The sequence below is a fragment of the Sapajus apella genome, unplaced genomic scaffold (genome assembly GCF_009761245.1).
Source record: "Sapajus apella isolate SASKATOON/1434 unplaced genomic scaffold, GSC_monkey_1.0 scaffold117, whole genome shotgun sequence".
In the NCBI taxonomy this organism is placed as follows: domain Eukaryota; kingdom Metazoa; phylum Chordata; class Mammalia; order Primates; family Cebidae; genus Sapajus; species Sapajus apella.
In genome coordinates, this window is record NW_022437057.1 from 423,005 (window position 1) to 450,557 (window position 27,553).

A 27,553-nucleotide genomic window follows, 5' to 3' on the forward strand; every position below is an offset into this window, starting at 1 on the left:
AAATCTAATTCTTTAGCAAGTTCTCCATAAATCTTAGCAGTAGTGAGGATATTTGGTATGCAAAGGGTGCTTTTAAATAAGTAGCTTTATTAATAAATATAGGAAATAATCACTATAAAAACGCCTGTCAAAATATTTTTTCTTAGCATGTTGGTAGTACACAGCAAGCTTTTTTTTTTTTTTTTTAATTGCATATGCTGTGACCTAGACATTTTGTTTCGAGAAGTCATTGAGACTAAAGGAAGAGAAAGTAGTTATGTTTTACTTAGGAATGTGAATTTTTATCCAAAATGAGATGATTAAATTTTGATGTAGCCTTAATTGTATGCAACCATTAAAAACAATGCTTTGGAATATTATTTCATAATATAGTAAAAATAATTGGTCAAGATATATGTAATATGATGGATTGTAGAAAAGAGTAAAAAGTTCAGTAAGTGTTCTGAGTGTAGTGAGTCCTAGTATATATGATAAGTACTTCATAATTGGAACAAAAGATAGGCTGTACAGGAAATAAATGGTTTTGAAGCAACTGGGTAGACATCTTTAAAAAATAATGTTAGATCCTTGTCTCACACTGTATAATCAAGATGAATCCCAATGTATCATAGAGTTAAATGTCAAAAAAAGAAAGAATCATGAAAACACCTCAGATTCAGGTAAGACCTTGCTATTATGCAAAATCCATAAAAATAAAAATTGATTGAAGTTTCTGCATGAGAAAAATAATAACGAAAAAATTCTGCCTGGCATTAAACGTTATAAAGCAATAGTCCTCAATATTTTTGGCACCAGGGACCAGTTTAGCAGAAGACAGTTTTTTCATGGACCAGGGCAGGGATTGGTTTCAGGGTGAAATTGTTGTGTTATATATCCGAGCGAGTTGTTAGGAAAGTGCCACACGCTGAAATCTGATTGTGAGTCCTTTATTGCCAGCAACCGAGAGTCAGCTCACACTCAAAATCTCTCGGGGTTTGATTTCTTCTTATATGTTGCTCAAAGTAAGGGGGCAAAGTGGAATTTTACAGAAGCAGAATCAGCAAGTTAGGGGAGGACGCTGGTAACTAGGAGGCAGGAGGCTCCCATGATTGTTAATTAACTAAGGAGGGTATACACAAGCAGTTCCCACGTTTGCATTAGCAAGGAGGGCATTCGGTACTTTCCATATAATAAATCGAGGGGGTATTCACAATAGCAAGTGGACTTGTCAACCTGGGTATTGTTACAAAGGTTATGTGTCTATACTTCTAAGCACAACATGACCCAGCACAGTGTGGCCCAGGTATGCATTCAAGGGAGAAATGGCAGTGGGGAGAAGCCAAGATGGAGTCAGTCAGGCTTACATCTAAGATGGAGTTAGTTTGGTTCCCCTCAGTTGCACCTCAGATCATCAGACATTAGATTCTCGTAAGGATCATGCAACCTAGATCCCTCGCATGCACAGTTCACAATAGGGTTCACACTCCTGTGAGAATCTAGTGCTACAGCTGATCTGACAGGAGGTGGAGCTCAGGTGATAATGATTGCTTGGTCATTGCTCACATCCTGCTGTGCAGCTGGGTTCCTAACAGGCCATGGACCGGTACCAGTCTGCAGCTCAATGGTTGGGGATCCTTGCCATAAAGTCAAGAGACAAATGAAACACAGAATTGTTTACAGTTTAATTATAGGCAAAGGGGGCAACCCTCTGATAAATAATTTATAAAACTCAGTAATAAAAAGACAACCAAATAGAAAAAAATAGGCAAAGGATATGAGCAAACATGTCACAGAAAATGATATGGAAAAATTTTAACCTCACATACATAAGAGATATACAAATCAAAATATACCGAGATGCCATTTTTCAGCTTTCCAGAAATTCTAATTTTCTGTCATCCTGAATTATCTTGTCTGTGTATATATAGACACTGTTATGGAGTGATGGTAGAAGTATAAGTTATTTCAATTTTTATGGAGTGTACTTTGGTAATAGCTATCACAATTACAATAATTTATGTTGTTTGAGTGAGTAGCTTGACTTTTTAAAATGGATGTTACAGATGGACATGTGTGAAATGACATATGCAAGATTGTTAATTGCAGCATTTTGTAACAGCAAAAAACTTGTAAACAACCCTTGTGTCCATCAGTAGGGGAATGTTTGAAAATATTATGGTGTATTCATATAATGGAATGTTAAGAAGCTGCAGAAGAGAATGAGGACCCTCTTTATGTCAGATGTGTAAACAGCTCTAAGATAGATTGTTGAATGGAAAAAGCTAAGCTTAGAACCATATGGGTAGTATGTTCTATGTGTACAGAAGGGTTGGGAGGAGAATATATAATCATGCATGTATATATGTTTATATGTGCATATATGGAAGAAACTGGGTGTGACAGGCTAGGCAGTGCTACCTTTGTGCAGATAAGTAAAGGGTACTGCTTCCTCAACAACTTCTACTTCTGGCTCTTAAAAAATTATTATATTATATTGATTTCGTTAGCACAAGGTACTTGGCAGTCATCCACCAGAAAATTTTAATGAAAATAGATAATATTGAAGGATTTCTTTTTTGAGATTCTGCAGTAAGTTTTTCATTATATTGAATTAAGCCTTTTCTCTAGGGAATTGAACATAACCTTCAGTTCATTTATAATTTTCTAATAATAATAGTTTTGAATAATAATAAATAGAAAATTTATCATTTTCTCTTAATAAGTTTAATTGGTATTAGAAATATTTGATTTTGTTAAGATCACCTTGTAGTTTATTTAAGGTAAAATTTTATAATTCGTGGAAGGCGGGATATAACTTTTGATAGATATACCTCTCGATATTTTTTTGAACTTTGAGTCATGACCTCAAAGTATTTAATTATTTTGAAATATAAGATTAAATTTAAAAGTGAAATAAAAAACTACATATTTAATATTGTTCTTTTACTAAAAATTTATATCTATGTATAGGGGTTTTTTATGTGTACCATGCATTTATTTTATCAGTTTTAAATAAAGTAATATCTGTATATACATACAGAGTTTTGCATTTATGTGCATGTATGTGTATGTCTTAGAAAAAAAAAGACTAGAAGGAATTAGACCAAGTTATATCTCTCAGCAATGGAATTTCAGATGATTAAAAAAATAGTTTCTTTACATACTTTTGTATTTTTCCACTTTTTACAGCGATTATTATATTACATTTATGGTAAATGTTTTAATGTTTTTTCTCTAAGGTTTTTTACCGAAGCTTTTTTTTTTTTTCCTTCATGAAAAGAGTATTTCAGCTTATATCTTTAATGGATACCGGATTGCCTCGGTGTTCTAATGAGAAAATAGAGCTTGCAATTCTGTGGTTCTTGGATCAGTTTCGTAAAACATATGTTGGTGATCAACTTCAAAGAACCTCAAAGGTAGGTTTTTTTTTTTACTACTGGAGAGTTTAAAACATGTTATTGGAGATGAAGAAAGATGTACCTAAACTGGATGATATAGTTGGAAAATTTCTACATAAGACATGTAATTGATCAATCCAGTTGTTGAATTGGTATTGAAATGCAATGTAAAATTAAGTTGCTTGTTTTATACCTAATTTACCATTTTCTTTAAAGATTGAGCAGCAGAGAGGTAGTGAATATGTTTTACATGGATAGTCATTAAATAGCGGAGAGTATTTAAGCACTAATGAATTTTGCCTTACTGTATTTCAAGACTGAAAGCATAAGATTTGCTCTTTTAGTAGTTCCGGGCTTTTTGGACACTTATTTATGTGTCTTCCTGTATATTTCACTAATTTCTTGGCATTTTTACATGGTTAAATAACAAGGACTAGGACAATTAGATGTGTCCTTGAGAGACTGCAATTAAATAACCTTAATGTTAGGAATAGTCATAGTATGATAATTCAGTGTTCAGCATCAGCAAGTTAAGATGACTTGATCTTGAAGTATAATGAAAGATTGTTAAGGGTGTGAGCCCTAAGCAGATTATTTAGTAGCATTAGATACTGACACTGAGTAAACTCTTCTCTGTAAGAAGTACTAAGGATATTCTCCTTTCTTTTGAGCTTAAAGTTTGTTTTTGTGACGTCGTAGGATTTTTATTGGAAAATTCTAAAATAAACTTTTTATACTCTAATTAGCTGTTTTTATCTTCGGAAATTTAACCTTCAGTTAACTTAGGATTTTCTGGTGATAATAATTGTGTAGTAGTGTGAAAAAATATTTTGTTTGGTTTTAAGATTATCCTTTAGTTTATTTCTGGTAAAATATTCTTTACTTTTTAAGGAAGTGATGCCATTTGATAATTTTTTTTTCTCAAATATATTGTGATACTATTTCTTAGAATTAATATCAATAAAATTCTCTTAAAATTCATTTGCCACCGAGTGACACCATTTGGAAGAAAAAGAATAGCTAGAAATAAATGTTTTAGGTTGTCGGGAAGTCAAATTAGAATCAGACAAAAATTACATACTATAAAATTTATACAACAGGGTGCCTTTTTAATAATCCCAGATGTGATACTTGAAGATTGACTATAAATCAAATTATGATAAATTGTCTTGTTTAATGTGTCCAGAGAGTTTCTTTGCTTTTGCAAAAGTGAGTACTCTCAAAACATTGCTAATACTATATCCATTTGGTGTAGGTATTAAATCAGAACAGTATAATATGGAGTAGAAAAGCCTTCTAATTATTGTTTTGAAGGCACCTGGAACGAAATATGTAAAATGAGACTAGTTGTTTTAGGGCTATGGGATTTCAGATTTTGTTTCAAAACTTTTAATATAAGGTAATTGTGAAAAAAGCAAATTACAGATTAGTTTTTCCTTTTTGATAAAGCTCGCACATTAGGAAAAAGTAAGCACATCATCAGAATGGTATTGAGTCCTTTATTGTCACTTTAACATTGTTGGTTTGTGTTAAAGGAAGTTAGTCCTAAGGTGACAAAATTTCTCAGGCATTTCTATTGCATAACCCCAAAGCGTAACTAAATCTTCCTTCTTTTCGGTTTCTCTGCCAATCTGTCTGAATAGAAATCCTTTTCAGAAGTCCTTAGTTGTGTGTCCCATCAGTCTCCTAGGAACTCTTCATGCTAGCTTTATTTCTTACAGTAGGCTTGCAAGGTTGGTTTTAATGTTCCCAGTTTACTAATGAAAGAACAGACTAAGACATTTCATAAGTACTATAGATACAATTTTTTAGCAACCAAGTAAGTAAGGAAAAAGGGTTGGAACATGTTTCTTGGTGGATGTATTGTCTGATTCCAAATTGTGGCAAAAAGTGGGAGAGTGTTAGATAATAGCAAATGAATGTTTAACAGTTAATGTGTGTACTTGTTTTTTACCAGGAACTGTGCTAAGCACTTTTAAGCAGGCTCATTTAATTGCATCATAAAGAATATGACTTCAAGGTTCTTCCCAGTGTCTTTTCTGCATGTGTCACCAACTTCATACTTCAGTACACCATGCTTGCACCGCATACTTTATATGTGGTAGACTTTTTTCAGGTTCTTCAACAGTCTGTGCTCTCTGTTAATTCTAAATATTAGAAGAAAATGTTCCTGCTTAATTATGCCTAGTGTTCCATTATCGGAACACTAAGCATGTGGGAGTTATTTATGTCCTACTGCTTAAGGTCATCGCCACGGTCTGATTACAAAAATTTAAAAAATTCCAACCTCAGTCGTAAATGGGTTAAGATACTGTTTTTTTTTTTAATCCAACTTTCACTTCTCTGCCTTATTCTGGCAACTACTTACTCTCATTAGAGATCCCATTCTTTAGGATACCCTTTTTCACTCTCAAATTCTGAGTGTTCTTTTTTCTGTGTTCTGTAGCACCTGTTTGCTCCTTGTTTTAGTGTTTATTACACTGCTTTGTAATTATTTATTAATAAATAGACTATAATTTTGATTAGGACTATTTTTGCCTTGTTTATTGCTATCTGAAAGGGCCTGGCATGTACATATTGTTTGTATGCTTTCAACTTGCTGTTGAATGTGTGTATTTAGTAGAATTCTATAGGAATTTGGCCTAGAGCTCATGTATAATACCTTCAGGTAATAAAGGGTATATTCTTGAGTTAGAAAATGATGCTGACTTGAGTGAAATTAAGCATCTTGAAAATTTTATAAAAGCCTGTATACACAACAGAATATAATTTATAGAAATAGTTCTTCAGGACCAAGGTTGAATTACTGAAGTGTCCTAAGTGATGTATGTGATAGAAGTCTTATACTTGAGAAAGAGTGTTGTAAATAGTAGCCAAAGTCATTTATTGAGTGATAAGTCTGTGTCAGATACTTTGTTCAGAACATGAAAAGCATTATATAATTTCATCCTCACAAAAATGCTATGAAAATAGCGATTTTGTTAACATCCTCCCTTTCTCTAGACATGGAAACTGAGGCTTAGAGTGGTTAACTAATGTGTTTAATTGGTTCAAACTGGATTTGAACCCAAGAAACCTGACTGCAGAGCCTGAGCTGCTGACCGCTTTGGTATATTGCTTCCTTTCTATTGGATCTTTCCCCTGGGATGTTGAATGGCCCCTTCAAACTTATTTCGAAAAAGGAACTCACTATCTTTTAAAACTCTCTCTTCCTACTTTCCCTATTTTAAAGAAGAACGACATTGAATTTTCCTTTTGTACTTCCTGCATCCAATTAGTCACCTAATCCTTCAAATTTTGTTTTTGGAGTATCTCTCAGGTGTACTCCTTTCTTCTGCCCCTTTCTTTTTAGCCTCACTCTCACTGCTTGTCATTTCCCATGGGATTTCAAAGGTATTCCTGTTGCCCTCTTTGTTTCCATTTTGCTTCTCCCACTCCAGTCTATTTTCCATAAGACCACCAGAGTATTTTTCATTAGAAAACCAAAGAGAATAATGTAATGAACACTCACATGCCTATCATTCCATTTTGTCAAGTCTTAATGCTTTGCTATATATTTTTTCAGATCTGTATATTTTTGAGTTAAATATTAATAATCCTGTTGCTGCTCTAATTTCATTTCTGTAGCTTCTTGCCCCAAAGTAACCACAGTCCTAAATTTAGTATTATTCTCATCCATGGTTTTGTGTTTTTTTCACATTTCTATGTATTTATAAACAAAACACAGCACTGTTAACTTTATAGAAAAGTGTTATGTAGTTTGGATCTTCAGTAGGAATTCTTTTTTTTTTTTTTTTTGAGGTAGAGTTTTGCTCTTGTTGCCCAGGCTGGAGGGCAATGGCATGATCTCAGCTCACTGCAACCTCTGCCTCCCATGTTCAAGTGATTCTTGTGCCTCACCCTCCCAAGTAGCTGGGATTACAGGCATGCGCCACCACGCCCGGCTAATTTTTTTTGTTTTTTTAGTAGAGATGAGGTTTCACCATGTTGGTCAGGCTAGTTTCTAACTGACCTGAGGTACTCCACTCTCCTCGGCCTCCTAAAGTGCTGGGATTACAGCTGTGAGCCACCACACCCAGCCAGAATTCATCTTTTTTTGATCACTGTTTTTGAGATTTATTCATGATGACATATATAGTTCTAATTATTTTAATTATTGAGTGGTATTACAGTATATTACTATGCCATTATATCCATTATATGTTCTTTTTTCTGTTGATATGTTAGATTGTTTCTAGATTTTCAATTTTCACAAACAATACTGCAGTAAATATTCTTGTATCTGCCTTCTCATGCATACGTAGGAGTTTTGTGAAGATAAATAGTAGAAATTGCTGGGCTGTAGAATGTACATATCTTAAGCTTTACTAGATATTATTAGTTTGCCTTCCTAAGTGTTATAACAGTTTATTTTCTCTCCCCCAGTAGGGTAGGTGCCTGTTTCTATTGTCATTATATGTGCTTTTGTCAGACTTTAAGTTTTGCCAGTCTTTAAGAAACATTTCTTCCTGTGCCATTTTTCTGCTTAAAATTTTTTATTGGTTTCTCTTTATTTGTAAAAGGAATTCTTGCTTATGATGAGACTTTGCCTACCTTTGAAATTGTCTCTTTTCATTTCACTTTGTGACATGATTTCTATGTGTTGCTGCCTCTTTCCCTTTGGTCTATTCCTGTGCATTACTCAGTAACTATTAATAAGTAACCACTATGTATTAAGGCCAGGGATACAAAAATGAATAGGATCATCCATCTCCCCTGTAAGTTTTTAGTTAAAGAGAACATGGGCAAATAGGGAAAATATTATAAAATTTTTTGTGTATGCATTCAGGCAGCATATGGTGAAATGAGGACCAGACAGTTAAATACATACTTCTAGGATTTTTGGTTATCTGTATGTGAAAATTTGGATTATGACTTCATATTATGCAAAAATCAATTTCTACTAGGTGAGAGGACAGACTCTAAATGTGAAAAGCAGAATATTATGATTTAGGGATAGGGAAGAATTTTGAGACATAAAAAGGCTAAGCTCTAAACTCAGAAGTTGATATCTTCTACCCATATTAAAAGCAAAAACTCTTGTGAATCAGGAGGTACAATAGACAAAGTAATAAAGAAAAACTGTAGGAATATATCCCTAATACATGTAACATATAGAGAATCAATATTCAGTTACGTAATTTTATGAATAAATAAGAGAAAAACTACCTAGGTGTGAAATGGTCCAAATACATGAATAAACAGTTCACAGAAGAAGAAATCACAATGGCCAGTAAACATTGTCTCAGTCCTCTGGGCTGCTATTAAAAAATACCATAAACAACAAACATTTGTTTCTCACAGTTTGAGAGTCTGAGAAGTTCAAGATCAAGGCTGGCAGATTTTGTGTCTGGTGGGAGTCCTTTTTCATTTTCATAGTTGGTGCCATCTCTCTGTGTTCGCTTAGTGAAAAGGGCACACAAACTCAGACCTCTTATAAAGACACTGATATCACCCATGAGAGCTCTGCCCTCATGACCTAATTGTCTCCCAAAGGCCCTACCTTCTTAATGCCATCATGCCAGGAATTAGATTTCAACATATGATTTTGGCAGGAACACAAACATTTAGACCATAGCATATCACCCTTGCCCCACAAAGTGCATGTGTCTGGGTCTGAGGAGCACACCCTGATGCAGCAACAGATGAATAAATACACTCAGACACAAATATGCAGTGAAAGAGTGGATTAGGTGGCCAAGCCACTCACCAGTACTGAGAAGAGTCATGTAAAGAGTTAGCAACCATGGCCCTGACCACCCAGTGAAGTTCACATTTATTTAGTACAGATTAAATGACAAAGGTCTTGAGTAAACACCACTAGTGGGTAATTAACTTTGCGAACCCCCTAGTAGTTCCCCACATGTAAGATTAAAGATTGGTTTTAGGACCACCTGAATAAACAAGCTATTTAGATAAACTCCTTTACATTACTATGTATTTATGCCCTAAGCTTTTAAGGGAATTCATCTGCCTTCAGCCAAACCTTTTACTGACGCTAAGTCAAACCTATGACCTTCCAAGAAGGTTTGTGACTATTTCCTATAACTATCCTTATAATTTTTCCTCTAAAATCTTTTCCACCCTGACTGAACTCCCACATACATGTCCTTCTTACATGGAAAACATGCCATTCCATTCTAGTTTAGTCCCCAAAGTCTTAGTTTATTCTAGAATCAGCTCCAAAGTCTGAAGTCTAGTGTCTCATGTAAATATTATCTAAATGAGATATGGTTGAGACTCCCTGATGATTCATTCTGAGCCAAATTACTCCTCTAGCTATGAGCCTGTTAAATCAGATTAACATCATGCATTTCCAAAATACAATGGTGAAACAGGCACAGGGTAGACCTTGCCATTTCACAAGGGAAAAACAGGAATGAAGGAGGAAATGACAGGTCTTCAACAAGTCCAAAAGTTAATAAGGCAGTGTTAAATCTTCAGGTTCCAGAATAATCTTCTTTGACTTAATATCCTACCTTCTGGACACACTGGGGTAGGTATTAGGCCCCCAAGGCTCTAGAGGGTAGAATTCCCATATGTTGGAGTTGAGTGCCTGCCACTCTCCCAGGATGGAATCACATGTCCGTGGCTCTTTTAGTCTGGAGTCCCAGAGATGACCTTGCCCCCATGACTCCACTAGGCAGTGCCATATTGGGGACGTTCTGTGGTTGCCCTTTCCTCACAGCAACCTTCTGCCTAAGTTGCACACCTGAAGCTCCAGGCAGCTCTATTTTTGGAAGTAGAGGTGGCCACACCCCTATTTTGTGAAGTGGAGGAAATGGTATTGCATATATGCCACCAGTGTTTACTATCTGTGCCCTCTGAAGGGGTAATCACTGTAGACTAGGCTGCACTTGGGCCTATGGAATTGCATCTGGGGCAGCCAAGGAGCACTGCAGCAGAATGTGGGGAGTGAAGTATTAAGGCAGGGCCAGGCAGCAAGTGCTAAGGTCCTGTGAGTACCCACAGCCCTTCCTTTGAAATCATTCTCTCTTCCGGGCGCTTTCATCCTGGGCTTGGGAGACAGAATGGGAGACAGCTCCAAGGATCTGTGATAGGCTTCCAGGGTGATTTTTTCCTTGTCTTGATGAGTAGCACCTGCCAGTCCAGCCACACCTTTTGTGTTCCCTCCTGAACACACTTTCTCATCTTTTACAGCATGGACAGGCCAATAATTTTTCAAACCTTTAAGTTGTCTTTCCTTTTGATTAAACATTTGTCTTTAAATCATTTTTATTCTCACATTTTATTACTGTAAGCATTCAAGGGAAGCCAAGCCACTGCTTTGCTTAGAAATTTATTCAGCTGGCTGGGTATGGTGAATCACACCTGTAATCCCAGCATTTTGGGAGGCCGAGGTGAGGATCAGGAGTTCAAGACCAGCCTGACCAATATGGTAAAACCCTGTCGCTACTAAAAATACAAAAATTAGCCAGGCATGGTGGTGGGTGCCTGTAGTCGCAGCTACTGGGGAGACTGAGACAGGAGAATTGCTTGAACCTGGGAGGCAGAGGTTGCAGTGAGCTGAGATTGTGCCACCGCACTGCAGCCTGGAAGACAGAGTAAGACTCCATCTCAAAAAAAAAAAAAAAAATTTATTCAGCCAAATATTCTGTATCATTCCTTACAAGTTCTTTTTACAAAACGGTAGGATACAAACAATAATTCAGCTAGGTTCTCTGCCACTTTTATAAGGGTACCTTTTATAAGGGCACTAATCCCTCTTGTAATTCTCTCCAAAGGCCCTCTCTCTTAAAACCATCACTTTGGAAATTAGGTTTCAACATACAAATTTCCCATACTTTTTCTGCAGCCCTGTTTGTTTTTTATTCTTTTTTTCTCGGTGTTCTTTGAATAGTGCTAGGGTCTGAATATAGATATAAAAGCTAAAGAAAAGAAAAAAAAGCAAATGGATTCCAACATCTTATAAATACTTTCTCTTATGATCAAGAGTAAGACAAGGATGGCTACTCCCTTCTCTTCTATTAAATATTGTACTAGGGGTTCTAGTCAGATAAGTAGGAAAAAAAAAAAGAAAAAAGAAAAAGAAATAAAAGGCACCTAGATTTTTAAAAAAGGAATCTAGGAAAAAATTACAACTCTTATTACAGATGACATGATCTTATGTATAGGAAATCCTTAGGATCCACTAAAAAAGTGTTAGAACTAATCACATCAGTAAGATTGCGGGATATAAGATCAATACAAAGAATGAGCTGAATTTCTGTGTACTTGCAATAAACAACCGAAAAACAAAATGAAAAAAAATCTGTTTATAATAGCATCAGAAAGAATTAAATAGGAATAAATTTAACAAAGAAGTATAAAACTTATAATCTAAAAATCATAAAATATTCTTGAAACAAATTAAAGGGGGTGTGATGTCATAACTGGAAAGATATCTTTTGCTCACAGATCACAAGACTTAATATTGTTAAGATAGCAGTACTCTTCAAATCAATCTACAGGTTTAACACAATCTCTACCAAAATCTTAGCTGTCGTCTTTGCAGTAATTGACAAGCTTATCCTTAAATTCATATGAAATTAAAAGAACTCAGAATAGCCAGAACAATCTTGGCAAAGAACAAAGCTGGAATATTCACACCTTCCAATTTCAAAACTTACTACAAAGCAGCAGTAAGTTATCACTCGTAATAGTACTAATTTATTACAGCCATCATAAGACAGTGTGGTACTAGCATAAGAATGTACATATAGATGAATGAAATAGAATGGAGAGTCCAGGTAAAAACCTTCACATTTGCAGTCAGTTGATTTTTGATAAGGGCATCAAGATAATTCATTGGTGAAAGAATAATTTTCAACAAATGATGCTGGACCAACTGGATATCCACATTCAAAAGAATGCAGTTAGTTCCCTCTCTCACACCATACACAAAAGTTAACACAAAATGAATCACATCTAAATGTGAGAAAAATACAAAATGCTTAACACATAGAAGTAAGTCTTATGACTTTGGACAGTGGTTTCTTAGCTGTGACACCAAAAGCTCAAGCAGTTAAAGAAAAAGATACATTTGACTTCATAATTTAAAAATGTTTTTACTTCAGAGGACATCATCAAGAAAATGAAAGCACAACCCACAAATATGAGAGAAGATATTTGCATATCATATGTTTGATAAAGGTCTTGCATCTAGAATCTATAAATAATTCTTATAACTCAATAATAAAAAAGATAACCCAGTTTTTTAAATGGGTGAAAAATCTAAATAGGCATTTCTCCAAAGAAAATCTATGAATGGCCAATAAGGACATGGAAGATCTTCAGCATCATTGGTTATCCTAGAAATTTACGTCAGTGCCGGAATTGGATACCACTTTACACTCACTAGGATGAATATGAGAAAAAACACAGATAATAACAAGTGTGAGTGAGTGTGGAGAAATAGAAATCCTCATACACTGTTTCAAGGAATGTAAAATATTGCAACTAATTTGAAAAACAGTCTGGCAGTTCTTCAAAAGGTTAAACACAGAGTTACATATGATTCAGTAGTTCTACTCATATATATATATCTCTCTCCAAGAAAAAGGAAACTACATTCTTCATAAAAATTTGTACAGGTGTTCACAGAAGTATTATTCCCAACAGCCACAAAGTGGAAGAATATTTGCATGTCTATCAGCTGATGAATGAATAGATAAAATTTGGTATTTTCCCAAATGGAATGTAATTCAGCCATAAAAAGAAATGAAGTACTAATAGATGCTGCAACATGTATGATAATTAAAAACATTATACTAAGATAAGCCAGCCACACACACAAAAAAAAAATTCCACATGATTCCAATGACTTGTAACGTCCGGAAGAAGCAAATCCATAGAAACAGAAAGTAGATTATTGGGTGCCTAGGGCTGGGGTTATTGAAGATTGGGTAGTCATGGACAAAAGGTATGAAATACCTTTGTGGTACTGAAATATTCTGAAATCGATATGGTGATGGTTGCACATATCCATACAAAAAAAATTGAATTGTGCACGTTGAATGTGTGAATTATATAGTAGGTAAATATGTCAACTCGTTACCAAAAAATCAGACCAAAAAACTCACTTTTCAAATGGGCAAAATATTTACACAAGCACTGAAAAAGGTTTCTAAATGACCAATATGCATATAAAAAGTTGTTCAGTATCATTAGTCATTATCAGGGAAATACTAATTAATGCCTAAGTGAAATATCACTGAGTATCTGGCAAAATGGCTGAAAATATTTAAAAATGATAAAATCAAGCCTTGATGATTTGATGAGTGGAACACATGATATCATTTGTTGCTGGTGGCAGTGTAAATTAATAAAATTATTTTGGAAAACTATTTGGTCCTACTTACTAAGGCTGAATGTAGTCTACCTTATGACTCATCAGCTCTACTCTTATTTACCCAGAAGAAATGAATTCATATGTTTACCAAATGCCATGTGCAAGAATATTTATAGCAACTTTGTTTATAATATCCAAGAAACTGGAAACAACCCAAGTCTCTGTCAGCAGTCAAATGGATAAATAAATTAATGTATAGTCATACACTGTAATATTAGTGTACAATTATTTAAAAAAAGAAAAACATGCAAAAAGTTGGATGAATTTATGATGAATTCATAATAATCACTTTAACTATGATGAAGAATAAAAAAGTCAGACCAAAAGAGTACATATTTTTTTATTCTACTTACCAATTTCTAAACAGTCAAAACTGATTTATGGTGATGGAAGTCAGAGTGGTGCTTACCTTTGGGCAGGGAGAATATATTGACTGGGAAAGTGAACAAGGGAGCCCTCTGGGGACCTTGAAATATTTTATTTTGATGGGGCTTACATGAGTATATACATATGTAAAGACACACTGAGTTCATATTATGATTTGTGCACTTCATATTGTGCCTCAATAAATTTTTTTTTATAAAAGATTAATGTACCTGAGAGATTCTAACTTTAAATTCCTGCAATGAAGAAAGCCAGTAGTTAGATGATTTGCACTAAGAACCCTGGAAAAGCTTAGAACTTGGAGATACTAGATACCTTTGAATGCTGCAGTTCAGGGTGTGGCTAAACATTAGATAACTGATTTACTTAGGATTAATTATAATCCCAGAACAACTAGAGATTGTCTCTCCCAAATTCTTACAAGAGATAGGAAGTTTTTTATGGAAGTTTGAACACCTGGGGGTAAGAATAAGACACTAGACCAAAAACTATTGCTAGGCATTTACAACTCTTAGTTGTCATAAACTGTTAGCTAGGGTTATAACTTCAAAGCAGGAAATTAGTGAAATGTTTTGTGATGAAGAAACTTATTTAAGAGAGAGACCTACAGATATAGATATATAGGATCCTCAGTTTTAAAATCAGCCTAACTGCTTATGACCCTACAAGGAGGTTTACTGGATGAGAAGCCCTGTTGTGAACAAAAAGCGCCTATTATTTTTTGAGTGACTCATTCTGATAATACAATTGACAATGGCTAGCCTCTTGAAGAAAGCCTCTTATGAAAACCAAAGAGAAAAACAAACAAAAAATGGGAAATTGGAGGAAAATAAAATTAATATTGAAATGATGAAACTAGAACAGGATTTTGTTAAAAGGATGATTCAGAAAAGAGCTCTTTGGCATTAAGACATGATAGAAGAAATTAAAACTTAGTAGGTTTGGAAGATAAAGTAGCCAATATCACCTTGAATGCAGAACAGAAAGTTAAAATAAAACTAGACAATAGGGGAGAAAATAAAATTAGGGAATCCAGGAGGTCCAACATTGGATTAATGGGAGTTCCAGCAAGAGAGAAAGGAAGAATACTAGAAATTTTTCTGTAGTGAAAGATAACAGGTTCCATACTGAAAAGGACTATCCAGAGGTCCAGCAAAGTGAGTGAAAGAAGATCCATTTTAAGGTATAGTATTGGAAGTTCACAGCATCAGGGTTGGAAAAAGAGGAGATCCTTAAAGCTTCCAGAGAGAAAAAAAGGGTGACATTCAAAGGACTAAGAATGAAAATTATATTGGTCCTCTCAATTGCAATACTAAAATGGAAGATAGTGAAACATTGTCTTGTGAATTTTGAGAAAGAAAATGAATTTCAACTTAAAATTGTATATCTAGTAAAACTTAAGTATGAAAATAGAATAAAGACATTTTCAGTCAGACAAAGCCTCAAACTTTACGTCTCTTATATCTCTTACCAGGAAGTTGCTGGAGACTATATGCTAAATTTAAGAAGGAAGCCCAGCAAAGAGCCGATGAAGGGAGACAAGGGATCTTAGAATCAGAGGATCAAACACAGGAGAGAGGCTCAGGGAAGCTCTAGGATAACAGCTGTGCCTCAGGCCTTGAGAGCAACCAGTTCAAACTGGAGCAGATGAGAGGTCATAGGTGTTTTGTTTTGTTTTTTTCTTTAAAAAAGCTGATAGATTACTTGCTGTCTTGGTCCAGGCTGCGAGGAATTGAGTTTTACAGATCTGGAATAGTGTTTTAGGATCAACTAGTAATAAATGAAAAGGTAAATGAGGTAAATGAAAAGAAAAGAAAACTTAGGTAAATGAAAAGGAAGTCAAACTAAACATTTGTACACAAAAGGAAATTGAGTCATAGCACCATGTAACTTAGTTATGAATAATGAATGCATTGTCATAAATATGTTGAGTCAAAGAATGTGAAAAATTTTAAATTCAGGAAATAGCTCTGTCTACAGGTTTATTTAGAAGAATGAATGAAAATAGTAAAAGATAGCTAGAAGAATATTGGGATCAGATATGGAGAGGAGTATGTCAGAGGATGGCAGTTTTATATTACTACTTTACTTTTTAAATTATATGTATGCATAATTTTAGTAGAAATACAAATTTGGACAATTACAATATAGTTTTATGCCTACAGTAAATAATGGTAAGCATTTGGTGTCATGAAAACACAGGGAATGGTGTATTTAACCAGATTTTGGGAATCAGAAAAGGCTTCTGGGAGAGAAGATTCCTGAATGAAATCCAGAAGAATTACTTGAAGCTGCTGAAAGGAAGGAAAGTGGAATCCATGTTGTTGGAGGTAGAGCAGAATATGCAAAGCCTTAAAGCTCTACACTGGAAGAAATCCAGGTAGATTAGTATAGCTAAGGCTTGTATTGTTCCCAGTGACCATTGCAGAGCCTAACATTAGATTCTCAGCAAATACTGAATAAATAAATAGCTGATGTGAGGGAAGGAGTTTTTAAGAGTGGGAAGACTGGGAAAGCAGACACATAGCAGTCACATGCAGCCTGCCTTGTATGTAGAACACCAGAATTCTAGTCAAAAAAGTATAACAAATTCAGGTGTCTGCCGACTGACTGTCATCCAGGTATATGGGTTCTTTCTGAGGTATACAAATAATCCACCCAGTTTAGCAACATATAATTAAAGTACTCCAGCATGTTCTTGGAATAAAATATAACTAAAAGTATATTTGGCCAGGCGCAGTGGCCCACCACTGTAATCCTAGTGCTTGAGAGATAAGGCGGGAGGATCGCTTGAGGCCAGAGGTTTGAAACCAGCCTGTGCAACATTGCAAGAGCCCATCTCTACAAAAAATTTTAAAAATTAGCCGGGTGTGGTGGCACACTACTGTAGACCTAGATACTTGTGAGGCTAAAGCGGAAGATCACTTGAATCCAAGAGTTCCAGGCTACAGTGAGCTGTGATCACACCGCTGCATTCTAGCTTGGATAAGGCAGCGAGACCCTGTCTCAAAAAAACAAAACAAAACAAAAGTGTAGCCAATAAACTATCTTATGTAAATAGATCACCTGTTTATTAGGGTATAATTTACAACATTAAACTCTTAGGATATATCAGAATTTTATGGTATTTCCTTTTTATTTTGTACCTATTGTTACCTGGTATGTCACCATTTACTGTAATTATAAATTATCTTAGTTTATGGATAACAATTTTAAGTAGTACATTTTTATACTAGGTATCTATTAGAAAAGGTCCATTTTCCACAGGGAGGGGAACATCACACACCGGGGTCTGTCAGGGTATGGGGGCTAGGGGAGGAATAGCATTAGGAGAAATACCTAATGTAGATGATGGGGTGATGGATGTAGCAAACCACCATGGCATATGTATACCTATGTAACAAACCTGCATGTTCTGCACATGGACCCCAGAACTTAAAGTATAATTAAAAAAGAAGGAAAAGGTCCATTTTCATTTTTAATTCAATTAAAATGTGATTTTAAGTTTTAAAAGTGGATAAGGAAGAGTCCTTTTAAAACACACACAGACACAGACGCGCGCGTGCACGTGCACACACAGACACACACACACACAAGCAGCTTGGCTTTTGAATATCTACCAAAAGTTAGAAGGTTTGAACTTTGTTCTTAAATCCCTTTACTTATTCAAGCTGACCCTACCATAACCATCAGTTTTGTCTTGATTGGTTATGAAACCTTATCAGTGAAGGACACTCCAAAAATTAATAAATGTGGTTGTTAAGATCCTGAAATGTATTTTTATTTAAAAATAGACCCATAAACAGTGAAACCAATCAAGCATAGTAAAATAGAATTTGCCTGAATTCTGTCCTCCCAAAACAGGATACCTGAAATTCAGCAAGAAGTAATTCCCTTTCTCTCTTGGGTTTAAATTTTGAAATAGACAAGTTAGTCTTAGAAATCTTTGCCCTCATTCTTGATTCCTTGTTTTGGTATCCTATTCAGTTTTTCACCACCAAAGAGTTTTCATCCTCCAGAAGAATCTGTAGCTCTTTTGTTCATCAACATCTACATATAGAGGAAAACGCACGTGCGCATGCACACACGCACGCACGCACGCATGCTTGCACATATCTGTTTTCTTTCCAGTACCTTGCATCTGCCAGATGTCAACGGGAAAACATTCCAGTTGAAGGATGTCATGGTATTGTATAAATGAATTCTCCTAGAAAGAATTGCCCTTCCTAAAGAAAATATTTGTTGGTGTCAGATAATTCCAATGGTATAACAAAGTGAAGTGAAAAAATCGGTATGCATTGTGGTAGCTGCTTGGGTAGGGGCACCACCTTGTCTGGGAATGTACACCTATGCTTCTTTCTTTTTATTTTTGGCCTTCATTCTTCTGAATTTACATATTTCCTAAAAATTTCTGAATTGCTTTTCAGGAAGATTTTTAAGACATTGGGAAGGTTATGAAGCCAGAGGGAATGAAAACAGAGTAGTAATTTATAAATCAGGTGACTATACTTCCATATTTACCTAAGATTTCCCCAGCTCACACTTGTTGTCTTGGTGAATTGTTAGCTAATAGCTTTACCTTTCATTCTCAAAAATGTCTTTGGGTGATAAATTATATGATCACCTTACATTTACATATAAAGCACATGTTTCTAAAGAGGATATCATAGTAATTTATCAATAAGTTTGTGAAGGCCAGGGAAGTGAGCCCTTCCATTTGACTCTGTGGCTCTCAGTACCTGAGTAAAAGCCTTGCTCCTAAGTGTCATGAACTAATGATATATAAGCACGTTTAGTATCTTTTTTGTGGAATAACTTGAAATTTGTTTTAAGCTGATAAGGGCTTCAATAGTGTAACTGTAGTGAACAATAATTTATTGTATATTTTAAAATTATTAAACAAGTGGGATTGGAATGCTCCTAACACAAATAGCAAAAGTATGAGGTGATGGATACCCCAATTACCCTGATGTGATTATTACACATTGTATGCCTTTATCAAAACATCAAGTGAACCCCATAAACATATATACCCTATTATGTGCCCATAATAATTACAAATCTAGAATTTTTTTAAAAGATGAGTGCTCATTGATTTTTTTTCAAATTGTCCAGAATAAAAATGGGAATTATCTAAACTTTCAAGCTTTATCTGTATGTGAATTTCTAAATTGTTTTGTGTCGTTACTTATTATTCAGCTTTTTTTTCTACTGTTGAGTACACATATGAAGCAGCAGATGGCATTCTTTCCCTGCAATTGTTACATCTTCCTGTATGGTGTGTTACAATAATAACAGTTACTGTTAAATTGAGTAGGAAAACACTTGAATAAGGACATAGAAAAACATATCATAATGGTATCTTCAATGGACTGCTACAACTATAAGTGCAATCCAGTGTTAAAATAATGTACTAGCTGCTGTTTCTTGGTACTTGGATATGTTTTGATTATTGGCAACATGTATATTTGTATTTGATACACGATGTGGGGGAAAAGTGTTTAGAAAATTCAGTCAAAACAAACTGTTTAATACATAGAATTTTCACTTTGGTGAAAAATAAGTAGCAGCTTTAATACATTTTAAACACTAAACATTGAAACATTTTAAATATTTCAGCATGCCAGATGTATCATATAGATTATAGGGGAAAGGTACCTGTGGCCTTTAAGAATCTTGAAGCTTGACTGTTGCTTAGTGAATTTGGGGATATTTTTTCTGCTAAGTGTTTTAAAGCTTTTCAGATTTTATTTCTGGGCTGCTTTTGACTACCATATACAGAATAAATATATCATAATCAGTTTTTATAATAGAGAACAGCAATTTGACCTAGTTAGGTTTTCCTCCTTGGTGATTGGTTAGTTTCTATATTTCAAGTGAATGCTCAGAGATTTGTTATTTTAATAGTCATGTCATAAGCTCAATACATATATAATACATCAGTATTCAGCTAGGCCTTTTTTAAAAAAGATAACTTCTCTATACCCCTTCTGACATTTTTATCCTGCATGGTAATATACATTAGCTATTTTTAAAAACACACATTTTATACCTGCTTAACAGAAAGTTGAGCAAAGCAGACTAAAAGCCTAATTATTTTATTTTTAAAAATGTCTTTCATGTATAAATAGATTTGCCAAATTACACTTTTGAGAATGAATTCCATAAGTGCATTTAAGTGTTGATGCAAGAGCATTAAGCACCAGATGAGGATGTTTGTGGCAGAAAAATTTACTTAAAATCTTAGCAGCCACTGATAATTAAAATTATGGTGTAAGTTAGTTACTAAATTTTACAACTTGAAAAACCTGTCCCCAATCAGTCTGTAATTTTTTTTTAATAGTCATTGGATCTTGTGGAAATCATCAACAAGCCAATCTTCCTCCACAAATTAGAAGGGGAGGACTACAAATATGCATATTTTTCCTGGTAAAAGATTTTCATAATTAAAATTTTATGTCTGCAGTTCATTATATATTTATTATACATACATGATCTTTGCATTTACATGATAGTTGCTGCTTCTGGGATAAGGGTGGATGTTGTCGAACATTCAGTCTCTGCCAGATACCTCTTACTGTTTATTATTTTGATACCAAATTAAATATGCCGTTATTTGACTAGAAAAAAAATTATCCAGGCATGGTGGCAATGCACCTGTAGTCTTAGCTACTGGCAATGAGTTTGTAAAATGGAGATGGGAAACCTTCCTTACTGGAGTCTTGGGTGGAGTCTGCTGTCTTAGAAATATTCAGGTTGCATAAAGTAAGATCATGTGTGAATACACGTCAGTAATTTTGGTATTTCAGTGATAAAGTCATAGGCAAACCTTCTACTAAGTTTTTACTAGAAATATGTTCACCTGTATTGGTGGTGCTAAAATTATCTTTATTATTTGTCAAAATAGCTGGCAGTGAGAATCTCAGGCTACGTACCTGAAAGTATTTTTTTCTGTCTGTAATTGCTGTAAATATCTTGCTTGAAGGGACTCAGGATGAGATACAATCTATCCTACTTGTGTTGCAGAAACGCTGAAGCTATTCAGTCTATGTAAATAATCCATCCCACATCTTTGCTGCTTCTTCAGTGAATGCTTAACATCGATATATTACGATGGCTTGAGCATCACTTGGAAAGATAAGTCACAGTAGCTACAAGTTTGTAAATAAAAATGATTGAAATATTTCCAAAGGAATTTTAGGTTTCAAGATAGCGATCCTATAGTGCCAAATGTTTCCTGCAAAATTGAATGAGGAATATTGTGGATTATTTCATTTTTTAATCATTTATTTCATGATTATTTAAAAGTTCTCTTTAGCAATTACTTAATCACTTCTGTACTAATATGTTATACTGTTTTGGTAGGGTAAGCATAAGAAGATAATCATTGGATATTATTCCCAAGCAAATTAGTATTTGGAGAACAGATATGTTTAGCATGAGAGCTTGGTATTAAGTAGTTTAAATATCTTAATAATGTATTGGAGTGTGTGTGTTTTTGTATTTTTTCCTCAAATGTTTACCATTCTTTGCTAACTCATATTCTTATCTAATATCCAGGAAGAAAAGTTAACAAGTTGGGCTTATTGAAAAATATATGTGTGACTGTTAAGCCAGAATTGCAGACTATCAATTTACATGTATATAGTATCATCACAAAGATGTAAAACAAACAATAAAAGCTAAAATATTAGCAAAAGGACAGAAGAAATATGACAAAATATTTATTGTCTCTAGTATTAAAAGAATAAGCATTTATTTTCTTGTTTTTTATGTTTTCACATTTTCCCTACTTGTTATATACATTTGGTAACATCAGTAAAGTCCAAGTTAAAGTGTTTAACTATAATTGTCTAAGTTTAAATGGTATTGCCATTGTTCAGATGATACTTTTAAGCAACAATTTAATTCATAGCATAGTTTGCAGTTTATTGAATAAAAATTTTAAAATATGGTATCAATAATTATTCTCCAATTATACTAGATTTTAAGTCTTATAAATGTAGATGAATGCAATATATGTTCATTAGATTCCCAATGATTTCAGAGAAAGTTGTGGTTTACTTCATTTCTGCTTATTTTATCAAAGTAGCTACCTCTTGGTTATGTAATGTTAAGCCTCTTGCCACCATGTGGCAGTAAACCAGATAAATAGGAACTTTAGTAGAGTGGAATATAATAGTTTATTTCTATATTGTAGCTGGTACATTTATTTTTTCCTTCCTCTGAAAAGGCCAACAAATTTTTTCAGCTTAAACAAAGGATAAATGAGCATTCTGGATAAGGCTTCTTTACTGTCCTAATGATTAATGATCACTGAACACTTTTGAAAGATTAGCATTTTTCAGAGCTGGTGAAAAAATATACTGTTTTATTTAATTATAAGAAAGTAAAGGCGCTTCACACTGACAGGTGGTGGAAATTAGCAGGCAGTTTTGAAATTGTGCTGTGCACGAGAAATTAGATCTCATTTTAATTCTGCTTTTCTCAACTAGCAAATGAGGTTAATGCCATACATATTCAGCTGATATGGATGAAGAAATTGATATAAAGTAGATCAACATAGCTACAGGGCTAGATTAATTTATAGGTAAAGAGGCAGTGATAAATGAAAGTAATGTAGTAGTGGTCACTAAACTCCTCTGCCATGAGGGATTCAATAGTGTTAGTTGCTCATTAAAGGCATTGTCGGGGTGCATCAAATAGAAATTTGAAAAGGAATAGCCAACTAACCCCTAATTATCAAAATACAGAAAATACTAATTATGCCTTAATTAGCTTTTCTTTTAATGTACTGAAATTTGTTACTTTTTGTGTGGCACAAATGGATAGTTATATCAACAATAAATAGGTTGTTTTAATAACTTTCTTTTACCTCTGGGAAAACTACACTCCAATTTTTAATATGCAATAATGCTTCTCTCTAGCCTGTAGGAAATGAAAATTATTAAGTAGCTTTATTTTTTTGAAGATTTTACAGCAGCTTTGGGAAGAATTATTTCACCGTGCATCAATTATTTTTAATTGAACTGAATATTTTTCAGATTGTACCAAATGCCTCTCATTTAAGTTTATCAGTTAGGATTTAAGAAAGCATCATAATGAGAATTGCATATAGCCTCTGTTATTTGTTACAATAAGACAATGATGATTATATATTTTGAATTTTTAAAAAGCAACCCAATTGTTGCTTGTAAAGGTAGTCTATTTATTTCTGGTAGTCAGTGTGGAGAATTAGAGGCTATATAAATTCTAGAAACTCGGCTTGTGATTCCTTTTCTTTCCTCAAATAAGGTAGTTATCAACAATCCAGTTAAGAAAGGATTTATCTGTTTAGAATAAAGATGTGGTGTTGCAGTGGGAGCAGTTTGGCCTTTTCGTCAAATAGATCTCCAGCCTGCTCTGGGCTTCAGCTAGCTCTTACTACCCCTGGGAAATCTCATTACTTTTTCTGAGTATCAGTTTCCTCACCTATCAACAAGAGTGATAACTTTTACAGAAATGTTGAGATGATTAAGTAAAATATGGCAAATAGCACAGAATTTAGTATAATACAGATGTTCAATAAAATAGCTGCTATTATTGATAAGAATAAGAAAGGACTGGTTTTTTTTTTAATTTACCACTTTACATTTAATGGAAAAATTCTCTTTGAAAGAATTATGTGTGTAATCTTTAGAACATCTAAGGTAATTCTAAATTTGTGTTGGAAACCAACCAATTGATCACAGATTGAGTTTTTTGTTGTTGAAGAATTTAGAAACAGTTGATCTTTGGGGCAAGTATTTATGGTGATTGTACATTTTGTCTCCTAATGCCAGGCAGAATTTGGAATTAAAACTAGACTGTTTGATTCTAAAGTCAAGACTCTAGAAAAAGATAAAATTATGACTTCTGACTTAATGAAATCTGTAATTAGTTCGAACTTCCACCCTCAGTTGCTTTCGATGCTTGTGTTGCATTTGTGTTTCCACCCATTCCTCCTCTGCTATCCTTTTTGGGTGAAATAGTCATGAAATGAACTGGCTATTAACTATATCTGTGCTTCTAACCCTCTCCTTTGTTTTCCTTGCTGGTAAAATAAAATAATAATATTCATTGCTCTTTTTGGTAATTGAATCAGTATAATCAGTGTGTTACGTATGCCAACATCCTTTCATTAGTTATGTTGCAGCTTTTGTCAAAAATAATTTGAATAGAAAAGAGGAGAGAGCAGGAAAGACATTTTATAATTAATCAAGATACGAATACTGTACTACCTTTAAAAAAAAAAAAAGCATTGCCCAGTCTACTTAACAAATACACTGTATGTGAAAGTAAGCCGTAAACTATGAAGCATTGTGCATCTCCATGGTACATGTCAAATGAGAATACTACGTTTCACCTGCTTACAAACTGACCAAAAAGAACCATTAAAGCAGTGATTCTGAAGAGAATGAAAATGAATGGGTTTGTTTCTGTGGAGAGTATAGGAGAGTGGAAGAGAATGTCAGGAAGAAAGGAGATAAGATTTTTATGTTTATCAAAAGAGATGGGGTTTTAAAAAGTTAGAAATGTTGAATTAGACTAGTGGCCTCAAACTGAGGTTCCAGATTAGCAGTGTCAGTCCACCTGGAAACGTTAAAAATGCAAATTCTCAAGCCCTGCTCCAGATCTTTTGAATTACAATCTCTGAGGTAGGCCCAGCAAGCCCTTCAGGTAATTCTGATGCTCACCAAAATTTGAGAACTACTGAATAGTTACTTGAAGACAGATGCTCTGACTTGTTTTTTTTTAGCATCAAAAGGAACTAGGTGGGTTTGTTTGGTAACGTACCCCCCCCTTTTTTAAATATATGTATTTTATTGCACTTTAGCTTCTGGGATAGATGTGCAAAACATGCAGGATTGTTGCATAGGTACCTACATGGCAATGTGGTTTGCTGCCTCCATCCCCCTATCACCCACATCTGGCATTTCTCCCCCTGTTATCCCTCCCCAATCTCCCTACCCACCACTGTCCCTTCCCTATTCCCCCCCAACAGACCCCAGTGTGTGATGCTCCCCTCCGTTTGTCCCTGTGTTCTCATTGTTCAACACCTACCTATGAGTGAGAAATGTGTTTGTTTTTCTGTTCTTGTGTCAGTTTGCTGAGAATGATGGTTTCCAGATGCATCCATGTCCCTACAAAAGACACGAACTCATTGTAGGGCTGTGTAGTATTCCATGGTGTTTATGTGCCACATTTTCCTTGTCAAGTCTATCATCGATGGTTGTTTGGGTTGGTTCCAGGTCATTGCTATTTTAAACAGCACCACAGTGAACATATGTGTGCATATGTCTTTATAATAGAATGATTTATAATCCTTTGGATATATACCCAGTAATGGGATTGCTGAGTCAAATGGAATTTCTATTTCCAGGACCTTGAGGAATCACCACACTGTCTTCCACAACGGTTGAACTAATTTATACTCCCACCAACAGTGTAAAAGTGTTCCTGTTTCACCACATCCTCTCCAGCATCTGTTGTCTCCATATTTTTCAATGATCACCATTCTAACTGGCATGAGATGGTATCTCAATGTACATTTGATTTGCATTTCTTTAATGACCAGTGATGATGAGCATTTTTTCCTATGTTTGTTGGCCTCATAAATGTCTTCTTTTGAAAAGTGTCTGTTCATGTCCTTTGCCCACTTTTGAATTGGGTTTTTTGTTTTTGTTTTTTCTTGTAAATCTGTTTTAGTTCTTTGTAGATTCTGGATATTAGCCCTTTGTCAGATGGGTAGATTGCAAAAATTTTTTCCCATTCTGTTGATTGCCAGTTCACTCTAATGATTATTTCTTTTGCTGTACAGAAGCTCTGGAGTTTAAATAGATCCCATTTGTCTATTTTGGCTTTTTTTTTTCCAACGCTTTTGGTGTTTCAGTCATGAAGTCCGTGCCTATGCCTATGTCCTGAATGGTTTTGCCTAAGCTTTCTTCTAGGGTTTTTATGGTTTTAGGCCTTATGTTTAAGTCTTGAGTCCATCTGGAGTTAATTTTAGTGTAAGGTGTCAGAAAGGGGTCCAGTTTCTGCTTTCTGCACATGGCTAGCCAGTTTTCCCAACACCATTTATTAAACAGGGAATCCTTTCCCTATTGCTTGTTTTTATCAGGTTTGTCAAAGATTAGATGGTTATAGATTTGTGGCATTGCCTCCAAGGCCTCTGTTCTATTCCATTGGTCTATATCTCTGTTTTGATACCAGTACCATGCTGTTTTGATTACTGTAGCCTTGTAGTATAGTTTGAAGTCAGGTATCGTGATGCCTCCAGCTTTGTTCTTTTTGCTTAGGATTGTCTGGGCTATGTGGGCTCTCTTTTGGTTCCATATTAAGTTTAAGGTGGTTTTTCCAGTTCTGTGAAGAGAGTTATAGGTAGCTTGATGGGGATAGTGTTGAATCTATAAATTACTTTGAGCAGTATGGCCTTTTTCACAATCTTGATTATTCCTAACCATGAGCGTGGAATGTTTCTCCATCTGTTTGTGTCTTCTCTTATTTCGTTGAGCAATGGTTTGTAGCTCTACTTGAAGAGGTCCTTTACATCCTTTGTTAGTTGTATTCCTAGGTATTTTATTCTTTCTGTAGCTATTGTGAATGGGAGTTCGTTCTTGATTTGGCTGTATTTAAGTCTGTTATTGGTGTATAGGAATGCTTGTGATTTCTGCACATTGATTTTGTTTCCTGAGACTTTGCTGAAATTGCTTAATAGTTTCAGGAGATTTTGGGCGGAGACAATGGGGTCTTCTAAATATACAATCATGTCATCTGCAAACAGAGACAATTTGACTTCCTCCTTTCCTAATTGAATACCCTTTAATTCTTTTTCTTGCCTGATTGCTCTGGCTAGAACTTCCAATACTATATTGAATAGGAGTGGTGAGTGAGGGCATCCTTGTCTAGTGCCAGATTTCAAAGGGCATGCTTCCAGTTTTTGCCCATTCAATATAATACTGGCTGTGGGTTTGTCATAAATAGCTTTTATTATTTTGAGATACATTCCATTGATACCTAGTTTATTGAGAGTTTTTAGCATAAAGGGCTGTTGAATGTTGTCGAAGGCCTTCTCTGGATCTATTGAAATAATCATGTGGCTTTTGTCTTTGGTTCTGTTTATGTGGTAGATTACATTTATAGACTTGCGTAGGTTGAACCAGCCTTGCATCCCCAGGATGAAGCCTGCTTGATCGTGATGGATAAGCTTTTTGATGTGCTATTGCAATCGGTTTGCCAGTATTTTATTGAAGATTTTTGCATCTATGTTCATCATGGATATTGGCCTGAAGTTTTCTTTTTTTGTTGAGTCTCTGTTGGGTTTTGGTATCAGAATGATATTGATCTCATAAAATGATTTGGGAAGGATTCCCTCTTTTTGGAT

The 27,553-nt window shown here is 34.7% G+C and overlaps 1 protein-coding gene across 5 annotated transcripts in view; it reads left to right on the forward strand.

Moving 5' to 3' along the window:
• RANBP17 (RAN binding protein 17) overlaps window positions 1-27,553 on the forward strand; it is a 392,396-nt gene that overhangs the window by 91,161 nt on the left and 273,682 nt on the right. For all 5 annotated transcript variants that reach the window (XR_004263498.1, XM_032260328.1, XM_032260329.1 and 2 more), the window contains one exon: window positions 3,260-3,395. Coding sequence is in view for 4 of the 5 variants with exons in the window: in XM_032260328.1 (XP_032116219.1) it covers window positions 3,260-3,395 (136 nt within the window). In the remaining variant the exon portion in view is untranslated. The remainder of the gene's footprint in view (window positions 1-3,259; window positions 3,396-27,553) is intronic.